General features: G+C 37.7%; 2 protein-coding genes across 2 annotated transcripts; both read right to left on the bottom strand.

Moving 5' to 3' along the window:
- Positions 1-6,027: 6,027 nt before the first annotated feature.
- Positions 6,028-7,460, bottom strand: LOC112038317 (uncharacterized). Its single transcript, XM_065767470.1, has one exon. The coding sequence runs from the start codon at positions 7,172-7,174 to the stop codon at positions 6,221-6,223; it is 954 nt and encodes a 317-aa protein (XP_065623542.1). The 5' UTR covers positions 7,175-7,460; the 3' UTR covers positions 6,028-6,220.
- An 11,070-nt stretch (positions 7,461-18,530) lies between these two features.
- On the bottom strand, positions 18,531-19,685 carry LOC112002261 (uncharacterized). Its single transcript, XM_024034420.1, has 2 exons — positions 19,564-19,685; positions 18,531-19,095 (listed from the first exon to the last, which is right to left on the bottom strand). The coding sequence occupies exons 1-2, from the start codon at positions 19,683-19,685 to the stop codon at positions 18,531-18,533; spliced, it is 687 nt and encodes a 228-aa protein (XP_023890188.1).
- Between the last annotated feature and the right edge of the window lie 341 nt (positions 19,686-20,026).

Consider the following 20,026-nt stretch of genomic DNA (forward strand, 5'->3'; position numbering starts at 1 on the left):
GACTGCAATTTCTTTGTTTGAATAATGGGTCTATATATTTGGAATTGTGCATGATGTTAACACTCTCAATATTGTGATGAATTTTTTCTACCAAGTGAACCTAATGAAATGTGGTTTCCAAAGAAGATTTATTGGGTAGTTGATAGAAGCTTTTGATTAAATGATATTTATTCTGTCTTTGCATTCCTCTAAAACATTGTACATGAAATTTTATATGGAAAACGATATTTGAAAATTCTTTAAAATTAGTGAAATTGAACTAAACGGGTTTATGCTCCGTTTGTTTCAATGAAAAACATTGTATAAAGATAGTTTTTCATATTTTCTAGTGTTTGGTAGAAGTAGAAAAAATGAGTCAAAAGAAAACTATTTTTGGTCAACATAAAAAGTATGGCTTTTTTTAGAGATTGTTTTCCACAAATTTTTTTTTTTTTTTGAAAAACAAGTCTATCTCACAGTAAACTAAATAAGGGAAATTAAAAGATTTTTTTTCAACTCATTTAAGGTTATTATCAAACATAAAAAAATGAGATAGTTTTATAAAAAATATTTTTTGTAGAAAATATTATTGTCGAAACAAACAGAGCTTAGTAGATGATTCTCACCTCTTTCTTTATTTACTAAAGAAAAAAAGAAGAAGTTATTATTTGTTTCCCTTTTTTCTATCAAATTTTATCATTTTATTTATCATTAATATTTAATAGGGTTATGATGATTTTTTTGTGTGTACATAAAATCAACGTGAAAATGTTGTGTCATATTTAGAGTTTTTAGTACTTTAAATATGATGGATTTTTTAACAGTGGCTGAGATCTAAAAAGCTTTTGTACTATATATATTAACAGCCACAACTTAAAGATAATTGGATTAGATTTCAATTGGATTCTCAATTTTGAGCCATGTATCTCATTTAATTTTTACCTTTTGTGTCTTATGAGCTAAGAGAAAATTCAATTAAATTCTAAATGAGATGTCTAATTTTGTGGCACTTGTCCCATTCAACTTTCTTAATTTTGTCGCCCAGTGCTATAAACAAGGATATCGCAATAATTTCACCCCCAAGTAACCTCCCCCTCTGTTTTCCAGATTCAATGAAACTCATGTTCAGTTCCTTGAAAAAAAAAAATCCTCACCTCTGTCTTTTAGATTGATCCTTTTAACTCTTGCACTTCCACCTCTTCTCCACTACACAGAAACTCTATAAATCTGCCAAATTTGGTGACCCTTCGTCCTCAGCAGTCAACACTCTTCAGTTGTTTGCGCACTTTGTTTACCAAATAAGATAGTTTGTTTATTTACTATGCATTTTTATTTATTTATTTTTCACATTCTTTGAATTTGTTGGTCTCTGTTGAGCGCATTAATTAGTATGTTTGTTAAGCAGTTCAATTAGAAAAAAAAATAGAATATGTATATGCATCTCTAATAGTTTTGGAATTTGGGATTTTTTAACGATTGTTTGTTTGGTTTTTGAAAAATTGAAGGCAATGGGGGCACAGATAACATTGCTTGATTGATATACTTTTTTTTTTTTCTTTTTATTAGTTCATGCTTTACTTTGATATGAATGCAGGAATCTTTAATTTCTTCTAAAGATTTTGTTATGACAATTTGATTAACAAAAAAACACAAAAGAAACAATGGACTAGCTCACTCCACTAGGAGTTGGAGCTTGAAACCCTTACACTGTAGTCTACCTCAATCAAATTATCATTCTCTTTTCCTGGTTTATTGCCCAATTATAATGGCCATTTGTTGAGGAAAGAAAACGATTAATTAAAATCATATTCTTTATCCTCTAAAAAAAAAAAAAAAGAGAGTCATATTCTTTGATATGTTTAATTTTGAAGAGGATAAAAATTAAGATTGATGGATCCGTTCAAATAAACCTGACGGTACGAAATTAATGGGTTATCAAAAATAAGACGACAAATTGCAGTACTGAACGGATAGATCATGTGATGGATGGTCCCCTATACGAACGGATTCTAGGTACATGGGCCCAAGGCTGACAGGTACCGAGGCCATGTGGCACCCACATGGCTTAAGTGAACTCCAAGGAATCCTAAATGGAAATACTTTGCGCCCTACGATAGCCCCTGGTCAATGGAGACCCTATATGGAAAGAATCCCACAAAATACGTACATTTATTAGGATCTTTTCTATAAGGAAAGATCTTTCTGTCCAAAAAACAGAAGTCGGTTCTACACTACTATAAAAACCACCAAGCTCTTATAATTAAGGTATGCATAATTTACCCCAGCTCTGGCACTCTAAAATTGTGAAAAAGTTTCCTAACTTAACTTTTGGACGGTATTTGGCCGGTAGTACATCAGTACTCTCTATAAGGTCTTTTCCTTTTTCTATGTTGTGCAGGTTTTTCAAATCTATTCACCTTCTAATTTAGAGTAACAAAAAAGTTTGCAATATTCTATAGCCATATGTTCAATAGAATTCCTTCTAAACTTCAGATGTGATCTTTTCATGAAATATTTTTCTCCTCTCTACAACATTGTTTCTTAATGAAAGCTACATATATTGGATATATCAAATTTCTCTAGGTCTTTTAAACTATGTGTGTTTGCAAAGTAACCTTGATAATGGTAATATACCAACGGAAATATCGATCTTTAATTTATGCTCACCATATCTCAAATGGGAGAGGCAATGTTAATATCACCTTGGATTGAATCTTTAGTATATACAGATTTTCTTCCCCCACATAGTGAATGCAACATGTTCTATTTTGATTGATAGATTAATGGGCTTTTAGAATTGAGAAAAACTATTGACGTGTGTTTTATTGGATTGACACTTTTTCTTAATTATTACTTAAGAATAATGATATATTAAAAGGAAAGGGGGAGGGTCCAGCCCATCTCCAACTTCGGGAGAAAGGACCCAATCTAAAAGAGAGGAAATGGAGGTGGTCACAATTACAAAAGGCAGCCCAACTTGCCACATTGTGTAACAAAAGCTTAGAGTTCTGGGAACAAAAATGAAATCCCAACAAAGAAAGGGACTTTGTAGCCACATTGGATTTACTAGCAATTATGAATGTAGTAAAACTATTATTTCAACGATGTGGGAGTGGAATTGTCAAATTAAAATAGGCTGCTACCTTTTGCACATCATTCTTTGTCTAATTGTTATGATACACTATATTTTATGGGGTTAATGTTTTTTTTTTTTCCCTTTGTTGATGAGATTTTTAGTGTCGATATAATTCTTCAATTTTTTTCCCTTTCATCATGTATGATTGAATGTTTTCATGCATAAGCATGGATTACATGCTAATAGAAAATAACTGCAAGTAATATAAACACAAAATGATGACTTTAGGAAATTGCACATATTTGTTTAAGCATTAGGGCTTAAATATATATATATATATATATTTAGAGATGCGTAAATAATGAAAGATTAAAATCGATTTTTTTTTTTTTTTTTGGAGAAGGATTAAAATTGATTTAAAGCTCAAGGTTTGCATTTCTTAATTTTAATTTTTTTTTTTTTTGGAGAAGGATTAAAATTGATTTAAAGCTCAAGGTTTGCATTTCTTAATTTTAGGGTGCAAGTTTAAGGACTGAGTTCTTTGAGAAAATAATGGTGTAAGGTAGGTAAAAGTTTATTAATTTTAAACCAAATATCTAATAAAAACCCATGCCGGTCAACAACTAGTAAGTACTTATTTTAACTATCGTTATAATCTTGTTACAAAATTATCATTGTAGGCAACAATTTGAGTCAAGTATTCGATTTATTATTATTATTTTTTTTCTGGATTTGAGATAGAAATCATACTTTAGCCTAATTTTAATGTATATATGTGAAGTTCCCTTCTTACCAAATTATTATTATACTTTAGCCTAATTTAAGTGTATATGTCATGTAGGGCTGTAAATGAACCAAACCGTTCATGAACAACTTGGCTCAGCTCAATAAAAAGTTCGTTCATGTTTGTTTGTTTATAAATAAGCCAAGCTTGAGTCTTAATTTTAAGCTTATTTGATAAACAAGTCAAGTCCAAGCAAAAAAAATTGTTCGTGAACAAGCTTGTAAACAATAGGGTTCGATACAACCCTATTTGTGAAGATTATAGTTGCATAGATGACAAATGTGGATGTAAAAATTATAATTTGAACAATTATTCAAGCTATAGATAATGAATAATGAATGGATTGATTTAATTATATAAAGTTGTAATTTAAACAATTTCTAATTACGGGTGGAATTAGAAGCATGATAAAATGAGTATATTATGATTATTATTATTTTGTTTACTTGATTTTTGGTGATATATGTATTTGATAATGCAACTTTTTTGGATACCAAGTTAAAAAACTTGACTTGAGCTCAAATTTGAGCTTAATATTAAACTCGAGCTTGACTTGACTAATTAATCAAGCCAAGTCAAGTCAAGCTAAGCTCAAACATTTTGGCATTTTTACGAGCTCGAGCTCAAACATTGTTTTAAGTTTGTCTCAAGTTCGAGTCAAATTCAAACATGTACTGCTCAACAAAGTTTGGTTTGTTTATAACCCTATTAAATAAATAATATAAAACTCATTTGTGAAAACTTGAATATAACCTTGCCGCTCACTCTAGGTGGACTGATTCTTGTTAGTAAGTTAGTAACTAGTGACCTTGATCACGTCAAGGATATGCCATAAATAAGAATTATGACTGGATCACGTACCTTATCAATCACAATTCACCATGTAGCTAGTTGTTTCACAAAATTATTCAAGGCAATGGACGTTTCACATGCCTCCCACACCGGATACTATGTGCTGTCCATCTAAAATAAGATTTTAGACATGCGCGTTCTTATCCACATTGCCAATCTTCCAATCACATTCTTACACGCTCCCCGTAATCACAGGAAAACGAATCTCTCAACAGCGGCCTATATAAAACCAACGAAACCACAGATCCAGAAATCGGTCACCGAGTGAGTGCGTGAGGGAGAGAGAATGAAGAAGACAGGGAAGAGTTACAAGCCCAATGGAAAATCAGAGGAGAGAAAAGATCGGAAATCAGGGACGGGCATGAATGGATCGCCGAAGAAGAGGGGTCACGGAGGCAAGTTCACTTGGGTTGGTGATGGCTACTCTCAGCCTGAGATTGGGTTCGAATCTGGAGGAGTTTTTGATGTCAAGGACCCCAACTTTGAAGACCCAGATGAGACCTTCACTGTCTGATTATGATAATCATGTGTTTGTCTGTCTTTTATTTTTACTAGATCTAGATCTAGATCACGAGACTTATGAGATGTAAATATTTCGTTTGAATAAAAATATTTGCAGGCATTTTGTACTGTTCTAGTATACTTTTAAAAAAGAATTAATGAAGCGATAACATAATCATATGATGCTTGGACTGTTCCGATAAGTTATTCCGTTATTGCTTATAAAGAAAGTAATTCGCGTGAGCCATAAAGTGACCATGGGGTAGCTTCAGAGTTTGAAATGTTCTAGTCAACACAGATTTATACTGGTTTAGATCACATGATTGCACAACATAGTGTTTGCTAAAATAAAATTGAAACTGTGGTAACACTGCTATGGCCCCTTCGTATCGGATTACTATGGAATTTCATTAAATCATTCCAATAACTAATTCCTATAATGAGTTATGTATGTAAACATGCAAGAATGTGGCCCTTGTTTCAAACTGAAGGCTGATCAGTCTGCAGCTTGGAACATTTGATACTGAAGGCATGGAATATGAGTGGGTTCAAAATGTAGTCAACCTACCAACCAATTCAGGCTTCTACTATTTAGATCTGATTATTAGTTTTACTTTTTGTTATAAAAAAAAAAAAAATACCCTTTATCTCTTTCACACTTTATTTGCTTTGTTCTCCCATTTGAATTTTAGTCGGGAATGGACACGAGCGGAAGGAGGTTTTTCTTGTGACTTGCAGTGGGGTATTGCTTTCAAGTTCCCTTGTTGTGGGTTAGAAGCATTTTTTGGTGAATAGGCTTGGTACTTTGATGATTTTGGAAGTTATCACAATCATCTCCCTTAATATGCTGGAACATTTTGATTTATGGGTTTTATATGTTCTGATGTATGATACATTCTTATGATCATTTTGGCAAATTGTGTATTTCATAGATCAGAAAAAGGGGGAGGAAAAGACTATTTACACATTTACATTGTTGTTTCCTCTCATTCTTGTAAATTTATGTCTCTTCTGATCATTATACTTTTCTATCCTCCATATGATATTTGACTAATATTTTCTGCACAATGCCACTTTGTTATCAGAGTGCATGCACTTTTGAGTACATGAAGGCAAATCAAAACAAATACACCTCCAAAAGCAGCAACTCTTAACATTGTCCTTCCTGGCGGGGAGTTTGTTGCTAGATAAACACAGTCCATTGATATCAAGATCCAAGCTACGCTTTCCAGCCATGGCCTAATTAGTGCGGTAGCGCCTGTTTTCTCTCCAGACAATCTGCAGATAATCCTTAAGCAGAGAGCACCCACAACTGAAAATGTGGTTATTGACCACCCCTTGTATGACACTAAGATCCCTCCCACAATCAAAACCTCTTTCCTGCATACGCAAGATGCACACTCACCTGAAAAGTTTGACAACACTAGGGCATCAAAACCTGTATAATAAGGTAAGATAATAGCATCCAGATATAGGCTTGCATGTAAAAGTCCAGAAATTGTTGATGCCTCAAAAAAAGCATATTTGATGTCTCTATTAGCCTCATGATCAAAGGTCAGGGCAGAAACATGAACCAGTAGGAGGATTGCAGGACCAATGCTCGAGAGAGGAAATATGGTGTTGATTTGGTGGCCTTTAGCCAGTGTCAAGAGGATTACTGGGAGAGAAATTGGACCAGATGGTAATAAGTACCTCTTTGAACGACTAAGGCAGGTTTGCCCTCTTCTTGATATATCTGTCACCATAAAGATGAGGGTTGTCAAGTATGAAGCAGCAGTAAAGAGAAATACCAGTATGTCCACAGCAGGTGGATAATTGCCAGGATAAGTGCTATCACAGAAATAGTGATAAGGGCAGTCAATTGCATCCAATGTTTCTTCTAGCTGCCATCTGACACATTTGAAGAATGTTACACGGACATCTTCCATGGCCTGTTCAAGTTGGAATGCTGGATATTCTGGATGCAGGAGTTGGCTATTCATTTTGTGTTGGCTAATGATTTCTTCTTTCTGGACCTTTCATTGGTATGTTTTTAAGGAGTCTATGATGGTATTTGGTATTTGATCTAACAAATAGAAAACAATGGTTTTTGTTAGTTGAGATGTTTCATTTGAAGGTGAATTGGACAAAGAGAGCTGAACTGATTACACTATTATTTTCTTGTCCAAAATAAAATGATGTTTTTTTCTTTTTGGGAGGGAAAAATAAGTTATTTTGAAGTTTTGTTTTGTGATTGGTGGTATGATGGTCTTAAATTGAAACTTCAATATGTCTTCTCCTACACATTTAAATTTGCTTGTTTGATTTTATTTATTATATGCTTTAAAGACATGTATAATTGCATTTTTTGCAATGGAATAATAAAAGAAGCATATTGAATTGTTATTATGAAGCAATATCCAGGTGGGTAGGTGCAATACAAATGAGTCAGGGCATGGAGGTTGAGGCGACTTGATTTCAAAGCGATGCTGTTTGGTAGGTGATTGCAACTGGTTCTAGTTGATGATGGATTAGCAAACTGATGTATCATGTATTACTGAGACTAGTTTGTATGGTTTAGATGCTGACAATGCAGAGGCAGAAATTCTCACAAAAGAGCCTTGTTGTACAGGAAAATGAGTTAAATATGTCCGGATACTCTACCGACTTTTACAGGTATGGACTCATGCTGGGTAGTGAGAGGCTTCTTCTCCAAAGATCGTACTTTTAGACTGCTTTGGGTATGACCAAAAAAATATAAGACTACTTCCCATTGGTGCCTTACTCCATGATTTGAAAAGAAAATGCCCTTGTTGCTGAACCAGTAGGAGTTAGATTACGGAAAGAGAAAGATTGAGAAGTTGGATAACAGTTTGTGTCCATCAGAGACTCATTAGTTGAAACAAGCACAGATTAAAAAAAGGAATCTTCTCCCATAAAAATCCGGTTAACCCGGGTCACTTGAAGTCGATTCAATGGAGGTTGACCTGTTTTTGATAAGTTCAAATAGATTTTACCTATATTCTTCCATGAAAGTTTATTGGCACAACTTTTGTATTATAAGCCAAAGGTGGGTAAGGTTGTGTTGGGTTGGGTGAAAAATATTTTGCAAGCATAAAATATTTTTTGAAAAATAAATTATTTTCAAGAGTTTGGTTGCGTTATTGAAAATACTCAGTAAAAATATTTTTTATTGTTAGGTTGTGATCCTGAAAATGGTATAGAAAATATATTTTTCTACTACTTTCGTACATTTTCTCATATTTTAAGCACGTATATAATAAATAAAAAAAATTTTGAGATTAAAAAATTGTGATTAGGGATCAATGGTGGTGGTTGGCCACCAGAGACTAGGGATGTAATTGGGGTGGGGGTGGTTGGGTGGAAGACAGTGGGAGTAGGGGGTAGAGTTTTGGCTAGTAAGTTTTGGGTGATGAGAAAAATGGTTTACCAAAAATGAAAGTATAAACCAAATTCCTTATAAGTGTCTTTATTTTACAGTCAACTCGAAAATAATTTCCGATTAACCAACATTTTTCGTTCCCCCGAATCTATATCTATATCATATACTATATATAATAGTAGAAGTTGGGAGAAAATTGATTCATATAATTAAGGAGGTGCTATTATGTAGGAAAAGTGGCTATCTAAAATTCAAATAAGTTTAAGTTAAAAAGCGATACATTTTATTGGTTTACAAACGTAACACTATTTGATAGTGTTTGTGTATATTAAAATAAAAAAAAAATAATAAAAAAACCCAGTTAAAATCAAATTCAAAAAATGTTGCAACTAAAAAAACCCTAGTGATCTCTTTTCATCAGACTTTGCTTACACATTTTCTCTCTCTAAAAAGAACCCTAGCGATACTGCGATACAAAGAAAGGGAAGGAGAAAATAAAAAGAGTTTGTGATCTAGTGGAGATTCACCGGCCATCGCCATCCCCTGCCAGACTTAGACCACTATAACTGGCACCCGTCAAAATTAAATACGATCAAACGTCCAAGAGGTATTGAGATATGGAGATAGAGATCGGCCATTAGGGCCATCACCCATATGTTAGCGATATTGCGATACAGAGAAAGGGAAGGAGAAAATAAAAAGAGTTTGCGATCTAGTGGAGATTTGTATGGCCGACCATCGCCATCCCTTGCCAGACTCAGACCACCGTGACCAGCACCCGTCAAAATAAATACGATCAAACGTCCCAGAGGTATTGAGATACAGAGATAGAGATCGGCTACTAGGGCTGCTGCCCATATGTTCTGTTTTTAATTTTAGAAAGTGGGTTTTTTTTTTTTTTTTGAGAGATTCATCTGGGCATTATTTATGATTCAGGTATTTTGGTTTAATTGGTTATGATTTAGATTTTTTGGTTAAGAGTAGTTTTGTTTAATTTATGTAAATAGATGGGTTAGATTTGGTTTAATCTCTTACTCTATTGTCTTCTTTAGGTTTCCTGTCAATTTAGGGATTTGAGATATGGAGATAGAGATCAGCGTAACTCCATGACCAACATAATTGGAACTAAACACAGACCGACGAAAGGTACGTATCAATTCTTTGTGCTCGAATTTGAATTGAAATTCGGATTTTCATTCTCTTTCTTTAGATGCTTTGTTGTGAATATTAATGCTTACGGCACCACTCTATTTTGCTTATCTGCTGCAATTTAATTGTTGGGTCTCAAGCATTATTATATAAGAGCATGTTATGAGCAATATAAGAGCAACTTAAGCCAAATATAAGAGCACATTGTGATTACTGTAATATATTAGTTCTTAATATTTATATTTTTCATATTTATAATGATCTTATGCGTAAATTTTTGACAATTTGTAAACAACTTTTTTCATTGGAGTAGATTTAGCCTTCAAATAGGTGAAATTAGACAAATATTTAAGCATGAACATGTTAACACTTAAACTTAAATCTGGAATTTTGCATATTGTACAAGTATGTGTTTTAAGTTTAACTTTTGGGATAATTACAGCAAACCTACCTGAGGTTTGGCCCGTTTGTACTTTGCCTACCCATGGTTCAAAACTTATCACTTTGTCCATCTGAAGTAACTTCTGTTTAGTCTCTGTTACTCACTCCTATTAAAAAGAGGGTAAATAAGTCTATTTACTCTCATTTTATGTCTCTCTCCTCTCAAAACAAGGAAAAAAAAAAAAAAAACCAAAAACAATAGAATACAGGATCAAAATGGGCATCTCTTAGAACATGACTCAAATCAAAAAAATTTCAAACCCAAAACAAGATCAAAATTTTTTCAAACCCAGAATATGCATCTCTTGCAGAAGTCAGATCACAAGCTTAATGGCTATAAGTTACATCTATGCATTTTAAGAACCCACCACCCACCTTCATCGTGAAAGCCAGCCCCCATAAAGACCACCAGCCATAAACACCAAAGAGAAATCTCCAGCCACTGCCAATCTCATCCAAGGCCATTGTTGCCCAGCTTCTGCCGATCTCGTTAGCCATCGTCGATCTCGCCCCGAGGCCATGCTAGCCCAGCCTTCGCCAATCTCGCCCATAAGATTGTCACGCTATCCACCTTGTTAGTCTTCCGATCTCGTTGCTTCGGATCCCCTACCTTTGGACCTCCCTCACCTTCAAACCTTCCCCACCTTTGGACCTCCCCCACCTTTTAAAGCCAGCCCCTCTGGTAAACCCACCATACCCACCTTCATTGTGAAAGCCAGCCCCCATGAAGACCACCATAACCATATTCCACCACCATCGATCTCCAGGACCACCATACTGATTCACCACCGATCTCCATGGCAGAAGCTTCATCGATCTCCATGCCAACCCACACCCATGGCGAAGCCTCCTTGCCCGCCCCTCTTTTTTCAGCACTAGACCAGATGCCATTACTCAAGCTTTTCTTCTCTCTTTCTCTGATCTAAACCAAACCCAAACCCATACTCAAGCTTCACTGATCTCTTTTTCTGATCTTGTGTTGTGTTATGTGTTTGTTGTAATATGTGGACTCTCCATAATCTGTGGGCATTTCATTAATTTGTACTTGTTTTAATTTCAAACAATTTGATTTGTAGTTGTTTGGAATTTTATTTGTTACATTCATATACATTTATTTTTAATATCAAATCCTAATTTTTTGATTTGTTTTATGTTTGTTTTCGTCTAAAAAATGTGTTTTTTAACGGGGGGTAATAGATGTGGGTAATAGAAACTAAATGGAAGTAATCTCAGGAGGGTAAAGTGATAAGTTTTGAATTACGGGTAGGCAAAGTGCAAACGGACCAAACCTCAAGTGGGTTTGTTGTAATTATCCCTTAACTTTAAATGTGTTTGAAAAAAAATGTTGATTTGAAATTGACCTATTCTCTTAGGGACAGCCTTTAAATTTGCCATTATTGGGGAAGTTTGCAGATTGTACATTTGTGTTTTAATGGTTTTAGAAAAATGAATTGATGCATTCTCTTAGGCTTAGAAATGACAAGGTTTCACGGTAGTGGTAGTGGTGCGCTATGATGTTAACATAGTCATAAGAGATATTAATGGATTAAACTACATGATAGCCAACTGTCTATTTGAGTTTATCTAATGGCCATAATTCCACACTATAACTATTTCATTTTTCATTCATGGTATTTTGAATTCCTAGTTTTAACTTTTAAGACATCACATGCATCATCTGAGCCTATATTATTTCTCATTTGTAGTGTTCACTTTGATGCAGTTTCCAAAATTACTTGATCAAATGTACTCTCTGCATTTTTAAAAACATAAAAATATGTTTGATGTGTCTTTCACAAATTGGATTGTCCCATCTCCTATAAGGGAAAAATTACGGATAATGCCAAAACTGCTTTGGGACAAACTATGCCTTTTTTTTTTTACACACACGTCTATATATGATTTGTTTTAATCTAGATCATGTTTCAATGATGCTGTAATGTCAGAGAATGAGGGTGGTCATATTTGATAAATAAAGAAAACATTGCAAATGCTTCATTTGAATTTGATTTTTTGTTTTCCTTTTAAAACTAATTATTTTTGTTAATATTTTAGTTGATTTTGTGTTTACATAATTTTATTTTCATGGCTGATTGGCTAATGAAATTGAGTGTATTTGTTGAGGGATAGGAAAATATTTTGTGATATTTGTTTAATGTCCATAAAGATTTTGTTTTTAAGATTGATTTATAATTAGTTTTAGTAATAATTCACCAAAAAATAGATTTGTTACAACTCTGGAAAATTAATTAATGAAATAGAATAAAAAAATTATATAAGATTTCTTATTATTTACCTTAAAAATATAGATATTGGCTAAATATTGCTTTTTGAAGTGAAAGGGTGAATGTTCTAAAAGCCTCTGTGTTGTGAATGATGTGTGTATGGTGAGAAGTGAAGAAAAAACATGAAAATTCGTGAGTTTGGTGTTTGGTTTTTTAATAACCTGTTCTGGGGATTCTCAAAATTGGATGAATGTCTCAATTAAGTGGGCTAAGTGGTTGTGTTAGGCCGAATTTTGCATATGTTTTTCTATTTAGCATTCCTAACAATGAATTTTCCATATGCCTGTTTTATTTCAATGTAATTTGTCAGGCTCCTCTGTAAATACCACCAAAGTTTGGGTTGTGATTGATAACTAACGTATCTTACACATTTGGCAACAAACTTTTTCTTTACAAATTGATTTAATTTTATTAGCCAAAATTTTCTTCTACTTATGAGATTTCAATTAACATTTTCTCTAGATCATGTGTTGATGCTAAGTTATATCTATCTTTTAGAAGAACACTTGCACATTAATATTTGATGAAGCGTGTTTGTTAGTCGAAATGATCAAATGGAGAATGAAGCATGTGTTTATCAGTCGAAATGATCAAATGGAGATACCCTTCTGTCTGCGTGAGAATGCTTTCCAAAGGTGGTCACCGGTGTGGTGCCTGCCACAGCGCCTCCGATGCCAAAGTCAGTTTATAGATAAAAATGCAGTGTCTCAAGATAAAAAGAATTGCTATTGGTTTTTTTTGTACCTTCTGCCTTGCGATGTGTGGCCTTTATATATACACTCTTTAAAGCTCCTACCCGTTTGGGTAGTTATGGAGGTCTAAATACTTATTTTTGGAGTAATGCTTAATGCTGTGTAATGGCCCTTAATGTGTTCCAATGGCTCGTACAGTTGGCTTTGTAACCGTCTTGTATTGAACATCGGATCTTGTCCTCGTCCGTGATGTGGGAGTCTTTGCTCGTCCGAATTGGTTCGTCATTATAATTAGCTTCGTCCATGTAAAGCGATTGCGTCAGTCCTGTCAGTTGCCTCTTGATTCTATGGTCGTCAAGGAATGATGACTATGAAATGTGGAAGGTTTTGCTGAAGGTGAGTGACTCTTGGGTTTTCGTTCCGTATTGAATGCGCAGTGGCGGCGTTTTCCGGGTTGCAGCCCACGTGGCACATCTTGATTGGGGAGGTTAACACACCGTTTGTTGGGGCGATTGGTCTTCCCGCTACTTTTTCAGTTTCCAAGGCCTTGGTTTTTAAACTTCTTTCCTTCTCATTTTCCCTTTTCACTTTTCTCAAAAACACCCAATCATTTCTCTGAGTGTCTTCTTCGCCATCCACTTCTTCTGCAACTTTTCTTCCAACCGGTGTGCAGTGTGGTAGTTTTGTTTGAGGTATGTTTTTCTTTTCACTTCTTTTCATTTTTGCCTATATACCTTGTAGTAGATTTCTGATTTTCCATTTCTTCTCCCTTTGTTTTGGTTTCCTTTCGATTTTGGGTGCCTAGATTTTTTTCTTTTTGCGTTTTCTAGTTCTTCCATGGTCAGTAGCTCTGAGGTCCAATTAGCTTACCCTTCGATTTCATTTCTTTTTGCTCGAATAGGGGGGTTGTTAGGAAATTTTCCACATCTTGAAAATTTTGTTTACGAGGGTAATAGTTTGGCTGCTGTGTTGGCTGATTTACTGCCTCTGCTACGTCAATCAGTTGTTTGGTTCGATATTTTGAAGAAGGGGGGTAGGACGATGTCAGAGATCAGGTCCAGTGAGCTCGAGACTGGGTTATCGTCTAGCGGTAACCTAGTGGAGGAGGATACGACCCTTTCTAATCCTCGAGAAGTTAGGGCTTTTTATGCTCTCGAGGAGGAGTGTGGACTGGACGCTGATACGTTGGGTAGATTTAGGGATAGATTCCAGTTCCCAGATAGGGTTAGGGTTCGTTTGCCTGATGAGGGAGATCGGGCCTGTCACTTCTTTCCCGGTGAGGTTTGCTTCTACGAGTCTGCCTTCGTCTGTGAATTGAGGCTCCCGGTTCATCCTTTCCTTATGGAGCTTTTGGACCGTTTCAGTATCGCTCCTGGGTAGCTTATGCCAAATTCGTGGAGGATTCTGGTGAGTTGTATGGGGATTTGGTTGGCTGCCAATGACGGGGACATGCTCAGGGTCGACGAGCTTGTTTATCTTTACCATCTGAAAGCGTCTAAGGAGCATGGGTACTACGAATTGGTGCCCTGGGAAAGAAGGACTAGGATCGTCAAGGGTTTACCGTCCTCTTTCAGGTACTGGAAGTCCAGGTTCTTCTTTGTGTCTAGGGACGATTTTGAGACACCCTCTGGTGAGTTCTGGGGTGATCTCCCAAGGTTACGTCGTCGGTGGGAAACCCCAACTTTAGGTGCGTCAACATTTCCTCTTCACCTCTTGAATTCTGTTGTGTTTACAATTATGGCTGCTAATTTTTTTTTTTTTTTTTTTAGTTAAGAGACGACCGAAGCTTAAGAGCAGGTACAGAGAGCGGGTGCAGAAGGCTATTGAGTACGCGCAAACCATCGAGAGTTGGGACGATCTTGTTGATCCCAGGACTCTTGCATTTTACTGCCTCGGGCCAGAGCCCTCTGCCTTCGTCTTGCGAAACCTCGAAATAGAAGGAAAAAAGAGTAAGTGCCAGCTTCGTCAATAAGGGCCTCTTTTTCTCTTCCTTTTCTTTCTTGTGTTTTTATTTGGGACTAATGTTTTTCTTTCGACAGAAATGACGTTCAAGTTTAATAAAGATATGTATGCGAAGATGAGGGCAAAGAAGGACGAGCCCTTGTCGAACATAGGGAGTAAGACCGTGCGTGTGACCGAGAGGGGTCCTTTTGCCACCCCGCCAGCCTCCGTCACTCCCCTTGTCTCCAGCACTGAGACGACGAGGACCGCTTCCCCGTCTACTTCAGTGGAGGAGCTCCCGACACCCGTCTCTAAGAGGCCACGCCTGACAGAGAAGGAGAATGAGAAAGGGGATTCTCGTCATACTACAATCTGGGGGGATGAGAGGCTGGCAGTTGAAAGGGCCCACAGTATCGTGATGGCTGATGATCTGAGGGCTTTTTCGGGGGTTCCGTTTAATACCGTTGCTGGTGGCCATGTCCACAAGCTTGTTCAAGTAAAGTGTTTTTACTTCTCTTATGAGCAGCCTCCCTTTTTTTTTTTTGGACGACTTGGTACTTCTTCTTAGGCGCTGGGAGAAAGCTTGCATATTGCTTCTGAGTATCTTACTCAAGAGGCTAGGCTGGCATCTCTTGCATCAAGGGTGCAAGCCCTAGAGGGTGAAAATTCAAAGTTGAAGAAGAACCTCATCGACTCCATGGACGAAGCTACTACTCTGAAGGAGAGGGTTAAGGCCGTGGGTGACGATCTTAGGGTTGAGCGCCAGCTGAATCTGGAGAAGGATGAGCAACTTCAGAGTGCCAGGGAATCGCTAAAGATGATCGCGGCTAGGTCTGTCGAGGCTTTTCAAACCACTGACGAGTACAATACTGTGCTCTTCAGCTGGTACTTCAAATTCTTTGAGCTTCTCAAAAGATACATGGTCAAGCACCCAACTAGCATTGACATGGAAAGCCTAGACTTGGAAGAGGTGGATAAAGAGATGGCTGCCGATAAAGTTGCTCAGTTCGTGATTTCTGCTGGCGACGCTTGAGAGAATGCTCCTGTTGACGATGCCCCTGTCGGTGATGCCCCTCCAGCATCTAAAGCCTGAACCTGCTACTTATGTTTATTTTTTTTTAAAGGAATATTTCTCTTTTCTTCTCTTGTCTGCTGGTTATTGCCCGTTGTGGCCTTTCTGTAAATCTTACTTTGAAACGTTTTTTCTTTTATCTTCTTTGGGAACAAGGTTTTGGCCCAGTGTTTATGGGTTTGTAAAAGACAATGGTAATTTACTTGTTTGCTCTTGGTTCTAATTTACTTCTTGCACTTACCTGTGTTTGTGATTTGCATGCTTTCATTTGCCCATGCGATGTGCTTAGTGAAGCTCCTATGTCTCTTTCTTTCCACTGTCATTTTTCGTTTCTGTGAGGTGTGTACTTTATGGAATAATGTACGTCAGTAGCTCATGTTCGTCACCGAGGAGTCTTACTTCGTAGCTATTTTTGGCCTTTTATGACTTATGCCTTTTTCCAAGGATCTTGTCATCGTCAGTAGCTTACATCCGTCAGAGCGGAATCTTGCTACTTAGCCGTTTTTGACTTTTTACGAATTACACCTTTTTTCAAGGATTTCGTCATTCTCAGTAGCTTACATCCGTCAGAGCGGAATCTTGCTACTTAGCCATTTTTGACTTTTTTTATGACTTACACCTTTTTTTTTTTTTTTAAGGATTTTGTCATCGTCAGTAGCTTACATCCGTCAGAGCGGAATCTTGCTNGTACTTTATGGAATAATGTACGTCAGTAGCTCATGTCCGTCACCGTAGAGTCTTACTTCGTAGCTATTTTTGGCCATTTATGACTTATGCCTTTTTCCAAGGATCTTGTCATCGTCAGTAGCTTACATCCGTTAGAGCGGAATCTTGCTACTTAGCCGTTTTTGACTTTTTACGACTTACACCTTTTTTCAAGGATTTCGTCATCGTCAGTAGTTTACATCTGTCAGAGCGAAATCTTGCTACTTATCCATTTTTGACTTTTTTATGACTTACACCTTTTTTCAAGGATTTCGTCATCGTCAATAGCTTACATCCATCAGAGCGGAATCTTGCTACGTAGCCATTTTTGACATTTTTATGACTTACAACCGGATACACCTGCTTGCAGAGAGACATTAGATGAATAACTTATTTATTAGTTCCAATAATGAATAATGAATACATTAAACAATTGCGTTTATTGATGGTATTTCTTCAAGTGTTCAATGTTCCACGGCCTAGGGAGTCTTTGTCTGTCTAGGGTCTCCAGGTGATAGCTGCCCTTCCTGGAGTAATGGATGACCCGGTAGGGTCCTTCCCATGTGGGGCCGAGTTTCCCTTGAGTGGGATCCTTGGTAGCTGGGGTCACTTTGCGTAGGACGAGGTCACCAATGTCAAGTTGTCTGAGCTTTACTCTCCTGTTGTAGTAGTCAATCATCTTCTGTTGATATTCCACCATTCTGCTACAGGCTTTATCTCTTACTTCGTCTAGGAAGTCCAGGTTGAGTCGCAAATGATTGTCATTGACTTCTTCATTGAACACTTCTCGTCTGATGCTGGTTATTCCTACTTCGACCGGAATCACAGCTTCGGTGCCGTAAGTGAGTCTGAAGGGGGTCTCTCCTGTTGGCCTTCTTGCTGTTGTTTTGTAAGCCCATAAGACATTGGGCAGTTCTTCTGGCCAGGCTCCCTTTGCATCGTCCAGCTTCGTCTTTATAATTTTGAGCAATGTTCGATTCGTCACCTCTGTCTACTCGTTCGCTTGTGGATGACCTGGGGATGAGAACTGATTCTTGATACCTAGGCCTGAGCAGAATCCCCTGAAGCCTTGGCTGTCGAATTGTAGTCCATTTTCTGATATGATCGTCTTTGGGATCCCGAACCTGCAAATGATGTTCTTCCATACAAAGCTTTGGATTCTAGCTTCAGTTCTGGTTGCCAGTGCCTCTGCTTCAACCCATTTAGTAAAGTAATCAATAGCAACTAGTAAGAATTTTACCTGACCTTTACCCTGGGGTAGTAGGCCGACGATGTCGATTCCCCATTATGCAAATGGCCATGGGATGCAATCGTTGTCAGTTTTTCTGCTGGAAGCCGCTGGATATTTCCAAACCGTTGGCACTTGTCACACCTTTTGACGAACTCTACCGCGTCTACCTGAATGGTCGGCCAGAAATAGCCTATCCGAATTATCTTGTTTGCCAGGGCTCTGGGACCAACGTGATCCCCGCAAACACCTTCGTGGACTTCTTCCAAGATGTACCTTGCTTCTCCCTCGTCAATGCACTTCAGGTAAGGCATGGAGAAGCCTCTTTTGTATAAGGCGTCGTTGAGGATCACGAATCTGGCTGCTCTTTTTTTGATCTTCCTAGCTTCTTCTGTATTCTGTAGGAGGTGCCCTTCCTGCAGGAAGGACACAATGGGTGTCATCTAGCTGGTTGTACTCCGGATTGCGAACGCTGGGAACTCTTCAATACTGGGGTTCTTCTGGACTTCCATCATCAGGCCTGTTTCCAAGGCCCCTCCATCTGACGAGGCTATCCTTGAAACTTCGTCTGCTATCACATTCTGGCTTCTGGGAATCTGCACAAACTCTACCTCTTCAAACTCTTGAGCCAGATGCTTCGTCAGTCTAAGATACCTCTGCATTCTTTCTTCTTTCGCTTCATATTCTCCCCTGACTTGCCCAATTACAAGTTTTGAATCGCTATGGATCAAGAGATTCTTAAACCCAAGCTCTCTTCTGAGCCGTAATCCCGTCAGAATCCTTTCATATTCGACCTCGTTATTGGTTGCTGGGAACTTCAGCTGAACTCCATATTTTAACTTTTTCCCATCGGGGGTGATTATGACTACCCCTACTCCCCCTCTCTTGTGGACGAACGAGCCATCTGTCTGTATCGTCCATTGCTTGTGTTCGACGGTGAAGTCATCCTCGTCCGGGAGTGTAAATTCTGTGATGAAGTCTGCTAAAACTTGTGCTTTTGTAGCCGTCCTAGGGTGGTACTCAATATCAAACTGACTGAGTTCAATTGCCCACTAGACCATTCTTCTTGCTGCTTCCGGCTTGCTCATGGACTTCTTGATAGGTTGGTCCGTCATTACTAGGATGGGGTGCGCCTGGAAGTACTGCCTGAGTTTGCGTGAGGCCACTATCAATGCGAATGTGATCTTTTCGATCTTAGGATACTTAGACTCAGCTCCTTGGAAGAATTGGCTAACGTAATAGATTGGAAGTTGCTTTTTGTCTTCTTCTCAGATTAGGGCCCCACTGACGACCGTGGCTGACACTGCTAGGTACAAATATAGGCTCTCACCTTCCGTTGACGGGCTTAGAAAGGGTGGGTTACTTAAGTATTGTTTGAGCTCCTAGAAAGCTGCCTCACATTCGTCAGTCCAGGTGAAAGCTTGTTTTAAGGTTTTGAAAAAGGGGAGGCACTTGTCTGTGGCCCTAAATACGAACCTATTGAGTGCGGCAATCCTTCCCGTGAGCTTTTGTACCTCTTTGATGGTCTTGGGTGATGCCATATTGATTATGGCTTGTACCTTCTCCGGATTTGCCTCTATTCCTCTCTGTGACACCATGAATCCTAGGAATTTCCCCAAGGCAACGCCAAAAACACACTTACTTGGGTTCAGCTTCATTTGGTATTACTTAAGGGTAGCAAATGTCTCCTTGAGGTCGTCCAGATGAGCAAGTTCTTCTTTACTCTTGACGAGCATATCATCTACGTACAGCTCCATGTTCCTGCCTATCTGTTTCTTGAACATTTTGTTCACCAACCCCTGATAAGTAGCACCCGCATTTTTCAGTACAAAGGGCATCACCCTATAGCAATAGAGCCCTTGACTGGTGATGAAAGCCGTTTTCTCCTGATCTTCGTCATCCATTTTTATATGGTTGTACCCTAAGAAAGCGTTCATAA

Source organism: Quercus suber, unplaced genomic scaffold (assembly GCF_002906115.3).
Source record: "Quercus suber isolate HL8 unplaced genomic scaffold, Cork oak 2.0 scaffold_810, whole genome shotgun sequence".
Lineage (NCBI taxonomy): Eukaryota > Viridiplantae > Streptophyta > Magnoliopsida > Fagales > Fagaceae > Quercus > Quercus suber.

Excerpts from the sequence above, each read along its gene's own strand:
- LOC112038317 (XM_065767470.1), bottom strand. The coding sequence starts at position 7,174 with ATGAATAGCCAACTCCTGCATCCAGAATATCCAGCATTCCAACTTGAA.
- LOC112002261 (XM_024034420.1), bottom strand. The coding sequence starts at position 19,685 with ATGGTGTCACAGAGAGGAATAGAGGCAAATCCGGAGAAGGTACAAGCC. Across the intron at positions 19,096-19,563 it reads AGGATTGCCGCACTCAATAG|GACGGCTACAAAAGCACAAG; the intron begins GTTCGTATTTAG and ends GTACCACCCTAG.